At 31.8% G+C, this 11,436-nt stretch overlaps 2 protein-coding genes across 3 annotated transcripts; one reads left to right on the top strand and one right to left on the bottom strand.

Annotated features, from left to right (window-relative positions):
* Window positions 1-228: 228 nt before the first annotated feature.
* LOC100184084 (PX domain-containing protein kinase-like protein) lies at window positions 229-7,316 on the top strand. Of its 2 annotated transcripts, XM_004226004.4 has the most exons (17): window positions 230-412; window positions 500-550; window positions 871-1,105; window positions 1,361-1,512; window positions 1,871-1,945; window positions 2,017-2,121; window positions 2,859-2,963; window positions 3,032-3,083; window positions 3,591-3,700; window positions 3,983-4,100; window positions 4,595-4,725; window positions 4,782-4,859; window positions 5,121-5,207; window positions 5,382-5,430; window positions 5,768-5,824; window positions 6,232-6,251; window positions 6,872-7,316. In XM_004226004.4, the coding sequence occupies exons 1-16, from the start codon at window positions 317-319 to the stop codon at window positions 6,243-6,245; spliced, it is 1,515 nt and encodes a 504-aa protein (XP_004226052.1). In that variant the 5' UTR covers window positions 230-316; the 3' UTR covers window positions 6,246-6,251; window positions 6,872-7,316. The 2 variants fall into 2 exon arrangements, with proteins under 2 accessions (XP_002124930.1, XP_004226052.1); XM_002124894.4 differs by lacking the exon at window positions 6,232-6,251 and having other exon boundaries at window positions 229-412.
* LOC100181703 (probable imidazolonepropionase) lies at window positions 7,228-10,853 on the bottom strand. Its single transcript, XM_002125291.4, has 9 exons — window positions 10,633-10,853; window positions 10,226-10,430; window positions 9,784-9,872; window positions 9,383-9,538; window positions 8,905-9,130; window positions 8,471-8,595; window positions 8,257-8,350; window positions 7,732-7,892; window positions 7,228-7,457 (listed from the first exon to the last, which is right to left on the bottom strand). Exons 1-9 carry the CDS (start codon window positions 10,782-10,784, stop codon window positions 7,361-7,363), a joined length of 1,305 nt encoding a protein of 434 aa, XP_002125327.1. The 5' UTR covers window positions 10,785-10,853; the 3' UTR covers window positions 7,228-7,360.
* Between the last annotated feature and the right edge of the window lie 583 nt (window positions 10,854-11,436).

The following is an 11,436-nucleotide window of genomic DNA, read 5'->3' as shown; positions in this document are numbered from 1 at the left end:
TTTATAATGTAAATAAAAGTAGAAAAAAGTCGCTATATATTTTACATAAAATTAATTTTATTTTTTAAAAGTGTTTAAACAAGTAATATTTATTAAATATAAGTAAATTCGACAAAGATTGGGCCTATTCCAAAACTTAACGATTATTTAAATATGACTTTAGGTCGTAATTAAACAAACAGTGTATATACAAATGAAATATATATATAAAATATTTATACTGATAATTTATTAAATATATATTGTAATTTTCTAGAAAAGGTTACTGCGGCCGCGTTTCATTTTAGATATTTTCGTATATTGGACAATTAGAGCAATGTCTGTGCTTGAGAAGGAACAGGCCACTGTAATTGATGATACAGAACTATTAACATGTAACATAACTGGTACAGAAACCATACAATCACACACTGTAAGTTTTCATTTCATAATTAAAGTAATACCTCTCCTAAAACGCTATTTTCTTAATAATTTGTCAATTTCGTGTGTTATCTTTCAGGAGTTTATTATCAGAGTACAACGGGGACCTTTAAAAGAAAACTCCTGGCAGGTATTTGATTTACAATTGTAATTACTTTTATTAACATAAAAAAACAATCACCCACAAAGTAGCATACATGGTAACTCGTAAGTTGGCACGAGTTGTATGAATAATGAATACCCTTGTTATAACGACTGTCGTTTTCCAGCCCAGCCAGAATAAGGTATGTTACATTCATTTATATTTTTATGGTGATAATAACAAGCCTACATGCCAATCATGCAGGTAAAAATCAATTGACCTCGGTTACACCACTAAACAATAATTGATTACTTATTAACATACAGTACCGTACCAGTGTTTAATAATCAAGTACTAATTGTTTACAGTTACGAAGGCGATACAATGATTTTGTTGTTCTTCATGAAACGCTCAAAATTGCGGGAGTTGACCTACCTCTTCCACCAAAGAAACTTCTCGGAAATATGGAGCGAGAATTCATCGCTGCGAGACAGAACGGTTTACAAGTGTTACTTGAATCTGTTTTAAGTCACCCTGGTCTCGCCGCGTGTGATACTGTTAAAAAGTTCCTGGACCCAAATAACTACAACTTCAACCAAACAGGTAAAAGATTATTCACACCAGTGAATATCATGCCATTACCTGTTTTATATGGCCTTTGAATGAATAAATAAAAACTGATCATTTCATAAACATTTCCAATTATTTTCACCAGAGTTTTTTCCTCAGTATGCTTCAATGCTCACACCGGTATTTCTTAAATTTTAAGTCATAACCTGTTTTTTTATGGTCTTTACTCTTTAGCATATATAAAAAAAATGAATATTTCATAATCCTTTCCAATTTTCCCACCAACAGAACTTTCTCTTCAATACGTTTCAATGTTTTTACGCTCGGAACCTCACTGGGAGGTTGTGGAACCTTTGAAAGAACTTGGTTGGAGGTTAAAGAAGAGTTTCTTCCTCATTAAACCAAAAGATCAACCAAAACAAAGACTCCTCTTGTCATGGGTGAATTTGTATGAACTAGAACATAATAATATCTCGGTTCAGTGGTTAGACTGCTTACTCTGTATCTAAATAGTACTAGGTTCAATGCTTGATGCTGCTAACATTGTAGATGTGCGTGTCCGCCATTAAACGGAGATTTTTATAAAAGGGTAAATAAGTGTCAATAATTCATTTAAACCATGATTTATGTTGAAGAATGGGTGCAGTCTAAAAAATATAAAATAAAGATATATGTATATAGAGAGTTTTAAAAAAGAAAGTATATAATTGGGATGTAATTTTTTTTTTAAGCCACCTAGTAAGTCTACCATATCAATTTGAAAAGAGGTTGCATTAGCCTTACTCCAATAAATTACAGATTGAATATGGACCAAGTAGATTACTCAGCAGTAAAGACCAAGCAGCAATAATGAAGTTACTTCCAAATATGCAGGTTTGAAATAAAATCTATTTAGAAATCGCAAGCAAAAAAAATTAATTAATATTTTGATTAATTTTTTTTAGCACCCATCACTATATCCTGTGAACGTTGCATTAGCAAATGAAAATGGAGCATTGATTATTAGAGGTTTTCATAAGGAAGGGTCCTTAAGGGATATGCTTTGCAAGGTGGGGACGCTTTGAAAGTTGTATTTGTGTTGTTTTGAATTTTTTTAGAATTAAAACTTTTTCATTTTAAGTGTTCGGAAATATTTAGTAAGTGGTTTTAAAAGTATAAATATGGGACAATTAGGGATGCACATTACAGAATTTCGAATCCATGAGATTCGAATCCTTTTGTATTCAAATCTAATTACGGGATTCGGTATTCTGTTTAATGACGTCATTAAACGTCGTCTCATATACTATATTAACAATTTTTGAAACTTATTAATTTTAAAAACTTTTAAAAGTAAACGTTTCGTAACGTCTTTTCATAGCCTGCTATACGTTTCATGACGCAAAAACTACCCAATAGTACAATTTTTGATCATTTTACAGCTTGTGATCCAACAAGGCTGCCATGAAAGAGGCTGCTATGACAATAAACTGACTTTTGTGGGTAAAATTATTTTTTCCTATAAATATAAAAAGATTTGAAATTCTAGATTCTGAATTCTAGATTCGAATTAAAGTATTCTAGGATATCCTAGAATACCTAATTATTCTGTAATGTGCATCCCTAGGGACAATATATACACAATGTATAAAATATCGGAATGATTTTGTGTGTGTTGTCAAAACACAAACAAATCGTGTAAATATTTATAGGGATTTTTAAAACTTATTTATTTGAAAAGAAAATGATTAAATAAAAAAATAAACTCTCATGTGTTAATATATATATTGGCCAAATTAATTTGCAGACAAAACCGAGCAAAGCATCTTATTTGCGAAGATATTGCAACCCAAAAGTTGTTTCATGTTTCACATTAAGTGAAATAAAACAATATGGACGACAGATATTGGAGGTATGGTGTAATTATGTGCGCTGTTACAAAGTTTATGTGTAGCTGTTTGAACTGTTATGTTTTAAAAGGTGGTCAAGTTCCTCCATGATAAGGGGTTGGCATTTCATCACTTACACGCAGGTAAATGTTGTTTAAATTATAAATTTCCATGTATTACTAATTACTATCTCTTTTTTGCATAAATGTAGATAATTTGTGGAAAATCTTAGTTTTTTCGCAAAATTTCGCGTTTTTTTGTCAAAATAGTTTGAGTAAACTCAAATTTTCCTTGATCAAATGGGATAATTTTGCACGTTTTGAAAACGATTGTATCTTTTTTGCAAAAGTTTGGTTACTTTTAAAAAAAGTTTTTTTTTTAACAATTTTGGGATATTTTTTGGCATAATATTTTAAGGTATAGGGGTACACTAAAATTTTCTTTTACAAAATGGCATAATTTAGCATGTAGCAAAAATTACTGACTTTTTTTACATCATTTAGGTTTAATTTTTAAAAAATTGTAATTTTTAGTATTGTTTGTCACAATGATGTATAGGGGTAAACTGAAATTTTCTTTGATCAAAGAGCAAAATAAATATAACTAAATGACCTACTTAAGTAACCAATATTGGAAACTTCCTATAACAGGCAATATCCTGATTGAAAAAGAAGTTTGTAAGTTGATTGACATTGAAAACTATATGCTGGGAATCCCCCCATACTATAAACAGTTCTACAGCCAGTTTCGAAAAATTCATGTGAGTTTTCATAATTTCATGTCGTATTATTTTTTGTAAAGATATATAATGTTAAATGAAAGATTGTATAAATTTATTTAAATTAAAAAATTTCTTAAAAATCTATTTTTTTATGTTATTTAAAACATAAACAGATCTAATGTACTTTTCAAGATATGTTTTTTTTTATATTTAAGTTATGTTTTTTTATTTAGGTTATATATATAATATATATATTTATTAAATAATGAAAAATTACTTACATTCCGCAAATCTACATCCATGGTATACATTCATTCATAGAGTTCTGAGTCCATAGATGTTTACAGTTTTGGTCACTTGTTATATGAGATGGTGTATGGACGTCAGTTGAACAAAGCAACAATTGATTCGCTTCCAATGAGCAGTCCTGCCGAAATTCGTAAGTTTGATTAATATAGTAGGGTGGGGGGAGACGGGACACCTTTAACACGTAATATCCAAATATCCTGATCAGGTTTTAAACAATCAAATGGGACGAGAAAATAGAGTTAAAAATGTCTCACCTTCGCTCACCCTACTGTACGTAAAATTTGGGTAGTTACTATTTACCTTGTCAATGTCAGGGTACTATATCCCACACACCTTAGGTAAATAGTGGAGCATAATGCTGTTTGTATAAAGTATAACATGGCATTTTGGTGTCAAAAATGTTTCAGAAACATTTTAATATGTCGGAAGAATAGATTAAAAAATGTTTCTTTGCATAAAACATATTTGGAAAATTGTACAAGGTGTTTAAAGAGAAATTAGGAAATTAGTGTGTAATTGTGAAAAGAAACAAGAAAATAATAGTATCGCTTCTTTACTAAAATAAGATGAACTGTAGTAATTAAAAATATAAAAGAATTTTTTAAAACTTTAAATTTTTCCAAGGTTCTGTGCTTGAATCCATACTTAGTGTCGAAGCTTGTAAAAATGGTTTACCAACACTCGAGGCACTGTTGAGCCACCCGCTGTTCGCTGACGAAATGGTAACGACTGTCGGTATCAAACCACAGCTTAAGGTTGGCGATTGTGATGTCATAATGGTGGCTGTGTTATGTAACAAATACATTTTTAGATTCCGAGCAAATTAAAAGAAACTTTCCGTCAGTATAAAGAAGCTATGGAGAGAAAACTGAAGGATGAACAGAAAGTGGTAAGTTGTGTTTTTAATTATAGTATAATAACACAACTATGTAACAATGTGGATGTAGTATGGTAAAACACACGCTATCACTGGTAGCAGGACTGAGTCTCGAACCCGGTATCCTTTGATAAATTTTTGGTTATGTTAATTAAATAGCAAATAGAGAGCAATGACTATTACGAATGTCAAATCAAAATAAAATAATAAATTTTTTTTAGTTACTGATGTTACAAATTTGGTAATAAATATTGTAACAACATATTTACCCAGATAAGCCAAACAAGAAGATTATCAAAAGTGAAAGCTCACCATAGTTCTGATAGTGAACGAAGACGGAGGAAATTAGAAGCAAGAAAAGTAATTTGACTTCAACAATTTAATAATATATAATGAAAAACTTGCTATAATGTGTTTATGTAACATGGTCATAAAAACATCGAAAAAAAAACTTTTTTATTGGTATTTTTTAACCACACATGCATCATATACTAGTATCTTGGACAGAATTAAAAAATATAATTTTTTTTTAAGAAATCACAAATGAAGTTGGATATTGTGGAAGAATCACCAGATAAAAGTGGTCAGTATATCAACTTGTTCAAGTGATATTTTATAATTGACATTATGGTTTGGAAGAACTGTATATATAAACTATTCTGGTGACAGTAAATATAACACAGGAGTGGTGTCCTATTTTATGCGAGATTATTTTATTAGATTTTATTATTATTTGTATGACTGACAATTTGATACCACATAAGGCACTGCTGAAGCAATTGCAGTTAATTGTCTTGCCCAAATACACATCTGCCAAAAGTTGTGGCAGCCGCTGGTCTAGAGGCGAGCGCTCTAACAAACATGCTACTAGCCTACTACCAGCCAACAAAATTCCCAATTAAAAAGTGTTTTTTTTTAAGGAGATGGTCTAACCCCCACCACCCCAGCATCAACCACAAGTTCCACTACAACACCAGGTATTCACATCAAACATATGCGGCATGTATGGATTGTTTTACAACTAAAGTCTAACACAAAAAGTTATTTTTTAAGTTTTCATTTTACACATTCAAAAACTCAACAGCATGTCTAGTTATTGCGGCAAAGGAAAAATGTATTTAGTAGTGCATAAGCACTTGCTTTCAAAATTTTCTATAAATAAATATTAGTTATTTTCTGTAAAAAAGGTGCAGAAAAAAATAGGCGTTTTAAATGTCTTCCAACTTAACAAGATATAGGCAAAAGGCAGTTTTAAGACATAGCACTGGACTAAAATATCTGAAAAATTTTGGCACACATTTCACCCCTAGACCACATCCACATTACGCGAGTGAATTTCATGCCATGGTCAGCCATATTTACCGATAATATATTTTTCACGCAGCATCGAACACTTAAAAGCAGGTTTGTTCACACAGCATGTAGATATTTTTGCACGTAATTATCCAACTAACCCTCACTTTATTTCACCTTTATTTCGCCAGGTTTCATTAATTTTATGTTTTCTTTAAAAATCCGGTGTTTATATATAAGCATGTTGGCTCTGGTTACTTTAGCTACTTCAAAAAACCAATCAATTATATCTGCTTTTATGTTGCAGTTGTCTTTATATAAAATATACGATTTTCCGTTTTTGAATTTTGAAAGGTTATATAACTTCATATAATCGTTATAGGCGTTTTTCGTATTTTAAAAGGTTATATAACCTAGCTTGCATTGTGGTATTTAATCACATACAACCTGCATGTCCACAAATACTAAGTGTTTATAGTTGCTTAGCAGTGCATGGCCAAGCTTACGTAACATGTCTGCATGGCACAGCATTAAGAAAAATGTTTCAAACTTTCCGTTTGGTGAATTATACAAAAATATATGGGAAATAAATATAATGTTGCTACCAGGTATTTAATGAATTTAAAACAGCTGTTTGAACAAATTAAGAAAATGTCAGTTTCAAAAAAAATATTTTAAATTCATACAAAAAATATACCACAAATTTATTACCTTATATTCTGCATGACCAGTTTCAGGGATTCCGCCAGCATCCCCGGCCCCAGCTGTACCCCCACCACCTCCTCCTCCAATGGCAAACGGTGGAAGCACCCCTGCAGTAGCCCCCCCAACAGCGGGGGCTGGACGTGGGGCTCTACTTGGCTCCATCCAAGGCTTTAGTAAAGCAAGTCTCAAGAAATCGGTGACAGTCGACAAATCTGGTCCGAAAGTGTGAGCTCACCGCATGGTGGCAGTAGCGAGTCGAACGAGCTGATTTTAAATTTGATTTTTTCCGAAAAAAATCGAAGTTTTATCGAATTTTCCCACTTATCACCATTTCATATTTTGTTCAAATTTAACGGCATGCAAAAAAGTAATTTCGAGTTCATTTCATTTGTGATTTCTTTATCTTATATTCGTGTGGAAATGCAATATACAACATAACCCTCTCGTGCAATAAACACCTATGATATCGAACATGTAGTAAGTTTGCATAGAAAGTAATCTAGTATTTGGAATTGTTATGTTGAATGTTTCATGTGTATGATGTCACCACCAAGAACAACAGCCTTTATGACATCATCATGGCAACCAAATTGATAAACCAAGTGTTCCCACCTACAAGTGAGGACTTAAATAACATTACATATTTTATCTCATTGAACATGGTATTGAGAATTTAATTAATTAGAGGAGAAAAAAGTATCAGCAAAAATGACTGTTGTTATGAATAAAAATATACTTCAGAAAAAGTTTTTATTAAAAGAATTTTCCTGGTAAAATTTGTACAATACATTTTGGAAGTATTCATAGCATTAACTTGTCCACTAATTTATAAAACAGAAGTATGACTAATAAACCAGTTTAGCATATAAAATCACATAAAACCTACCTTGGTGCATCAATTATGACAAAATTTGCTTTTTTCCCGACCTCCAAGCTACCATGTGTATCACTCATACCAAGTGCAGCAGCTGCATTAATAGTGGATGCTGTCAAAGCTTCAGCCATCGTCATGTGGAAGTTTACGCACGCAAGGTGCATTACAACTGGCTGAATAATATAGTTTTAATAAAAATCCCATTTCTTAGAAATTATTTAAACATTGCACATTATTATAAAAGGACCAGAGGACATAGCAATTTCTTTATTTATTCCGCTAATCACAATAGTAAAGATCATATTAGTTAAAATCATATTGGTCATCCACAAAGTAACATTCATGGTAACTCGTAAGCTGGCGCGAGGTGTTTAAACATCCGTGTTATAAAGACTGTCGTTTTCCGGCCTTGCGAGGATAAAGTAAGTTACATTTATTCAAACAGCGAAGAGATGGAATAAACAGCAAGACTAGTATCTTTTTTGTAACATATATATCCTAGGGAAAAATGTAATTAAGAAAGAAACATATACTTACCATACTCATACAGTAAGCATTTGGATTAAAATCGCTGCCAAGAGCCACAGGAACGCCAGCCTTGATCATTTTACGAACGGGCGGTGCTTTTAATCTAATAGTAAAAGTAATATTCAAAGAAATCTGCTGGTTTTGACAACAATATGTTGGCTATATATATTTGAAAATATTTAAAATATTGGATAAAAAGTTACAACAAAATATTTTGTCCAACCTTAAAATATAAGCAGTAGTTGGTAGTATAACTGCAACTGAATGAGATTTTGACATTTCTTTTATTCCTTCATCTGATATTTCTTCCAAGTGACTAATAGCTTGTGCCTTTAACTCTGCTCCAAGCTACAAACCAAAGTACAGGTTACTATTGATATTAGATGTGTGTTCTGCGCAACAGAACATCTACAATTTATACAACTTAGGGCTGAATGCTGCAAAAAAAAACAACAAAAAAAACAAACACTTGTAACTCATAAGCAAGCCTAGGTTTGTATTATAATGACTGCTGTGACCTGCCATGCAAAGCTAAATAATTACATAGGCACCTAACCTATATAAGTTTTAAAAGTTTAAGAGTAAGATTTTTTTTTGAACTTTATAAAAGTTATTTTCTAGTTATGTTTTTCATTACAAAATATAGATTAAATTTACCTTAGCAGATCCAGAATCAGATAGTTCATCACCATGGAAGTTGATCATGAGTCCCATCTTAACTCCTTCCTCCAAAATCTTTCGTGTTTGTTGAGCATTAAAAACTCCCTTCTCACAAAACACATCAATATTATCAACTTGTAATTTTCCTGAATCTATTTCTTGTTTAAGCTTAGGTAGTTGATTAGTTATGATGTCATTAACCATCTCTTCTGATGTAGAACCCCTGTGAAAATGAAAATATTATACAAATATATATAAATATATATATATATCTTGCAAAAAAATAAAACACAAATTAGGCAAAATAGATTATTTACATACTTTAAAATTTAAAAATTTTACTTTACACAAATAAAAATAGAACTGCTTTTCCAAAACTTTATTTAATACAAAAAGGTTTATATATGTTTTACTGAATTAAATTGGTTTAAATTAATATTTATTTTTCTTTAAAATAAAGTTTTTTAAATCTTACTTAGGAACTGCATGTGCCCCACAATATGTTGTTGAAATATCAATGATTTTATTCTTTTTTGCTTGATTAATTACTCTTAACATTTTGAGTTCCGATTCTGTGTCCAACCCATACCCACTTTTACATTCAACCAGTGTTGTTCCACATTTTACCATGCTGTATTGGGAATGTACATGTATTAATAATGAATCTTTTAAATTACTTGACCAGAGTGATGATTATGTTTTCACTATAATTTTTTTTAAACTTTTCGTTAACAGCACAGTTTGAATCTATATTTTATTTAAGGCACATAGCATTTGTAAAGAAACTCATTGTACAATTATAAAACCATATAATATATTTTTTAATGTATTAGTATAAAGGTGAATAACGTAATGAAGCAAATTAACAACTACTACCTTGTTAAACGCTGCTTAAGCAACTGATAAAGCTCGTTCTCACTTGCAGCCCTTGTATGTTCTACAGTGTAATGTATACCACCTCCTGCCTACAACAAATTTTTACATAGAATATTAAAAAATCAAAGACATTGTTAATCTTAAAATGTGGGACTCTACTTGGCTCCACCCAAGGCCTAATTATTTTTATATATAATAAACAGTTTTTCCCTGCAAAATAGGAAATATTCTAAGACTATAATTTAATGGTTAGAGGGGTTGCCTCTAGACCAAAAGATACAGATTCGTTACATATAAGGTAACTCGCACGAAGGCATGAATTGTACAAATTATAACACTCGTGTATAGTGACCGTCGTTCTACCACTATGCAAAGATGAATGCGTTACATTTATTCTTTTAATTAAATAAAGGAATACAATTTATTGCTCATTGAATTAAACCTGATGAACTTCCATATATGAAGCCCCAGCAAGTTTCATAGCAAACTCATGAACTCGATCCCCCGCCCAAACTGGATGAGTGTGAGCATCAACTAATCCCGGGATCACACAGCATCCTCTTCCATCTATGCTCTTCTCAAACTGTGTCCCATTGTATTTATGATTGATGTTTTTGTCGGTGTCGATGTCATGTATATTTCCATCACTGAAAATGTAATTTTAATTAACATTTTTTTGTGCATTATTATAGTCATACATCATTTTGAATCACACATGTTACTTACAATTTGGTTTAGGTAAATAGGGGAACCCCCAAAAGCGATTACCAACTGATTTACTCTTTGGCGTGGTCAAATGTGTTAAATTCGTGCATCGAAATAGTAGGGTACATTCACTCATAACATTACCTATCAACTACGATGCTGTATCCACAATTTCCATCTTCAGATTGCATGATAGCTACGTCATTCATTGCGTCACCGACCAACATACGCTCGCCATTCTTACACACTTGTACGACTTGTTTGAGGCCAGCAATCAGAAGTTTACAGCTTTCCATATCGTTATTAATACATAAACCAATAAACTATATATTTCTTTATAAAACCTGGTTTCAGTATATAACCGTATTATAGCAAATACGAAATTGACATTGCGTATTTATCCGTGCATTAATCGCAAGGATAACGAGATATACCTGACATAAACAGAGCTTCGGGCAATTTATGCGACTTGTTATTCTTGCAAAACACTCGATATACTAACGCGAGTTTAACAACACGAACATCAATTCGGTCGTAACCTGCTATGCTGCATTTCAGCAGGAATGACGTCACATTTCCTTTAAATACCACTATCTTTTGAAAGACAGGACTCGCTTATATATAGTAGGGTGGGGGAAGATAGGGCATCTTTTCATTCTATTTTTTCTCCCATTTGTTAGTAAACAAAAAAACAATTAGAGAATTATTAAACTGTATTCTCACAACTTCCAGAGACCGTTGTTAACTGTTTAAAACAAGATCAGTATATTTGGATATTATGTGCTAAAGGTGTCCTGTCTTCCCCCACCCCCTTCTATAAAAATTTGCCATTCCTGGGAAAAAAACTTTAGGCGTTATTACTGTCACGTATTTCTCATCACAAACAGGATAACCGGATTATACTAGTAGTGGTTCTATTGCACCCCGTGTTTGGTCAAGTTTAAAGCG

The sequence above is a fragment of the Ciona intestinalis genome, chromosome 5 (assembly GCF_000224145.3).
Source record: "Ciona intestinalis chromosome 5, KH, whole genome shotgun sequence".
Taxonomy (NCBI): Eukaryota; Metazoa; Chordata; class Ascidiacea; order Phlebobranchia; family Cionidae; genus Ciona; species Ciona intestinalis.
Note: the sequence above shows the minus strand (reverse complement) of the source record. Positions and strands in the feature narration are given on the sequence as shown.

Coding starts and splice junctions, on each gene's coding strand:
- LOC100184084 (XM_002124894.4), top strand. CDS start 317: ATGTCTGTGCTTGAGAAGGAACAGGCCACTGTAATTGATGATACAGAA. Junction 1,106..1,360: donor CTACAACTTCAACCAAACAG/GTAAAAGATTAT, acceptor TCCCACCAACAG/AACTTTCTCTTCAATACGTT. Junction 2,964..3,031: donor ATGGACGACAGATATTGGAG/GTATGGTGTAAT, acceptor ATGTTTTAAAAG/GTGGTCAAGTTCCTCCATGA.
- LOC100181703 (XM_002125291.4), bottom strand. CDS start 10,784: ATGGAAAGCTGTAAACTTCTGATTGCTGGCCTCAAACAAGTCGTACAA. Junction 9,131..9,382: donor GGGGCACATGCAGTTCCTAA/GTAAGATTTAAA, acceptor TCATTTTCACAG/GGGTTCTACATCAGAAGAGA. Junction 7,458..7,731: donor GTCATAATTGATGCACCAAG/GTAGGTTTTATG, acceptor CCTCACTTGTAG/GTGGGAACACTTGGTTTATC.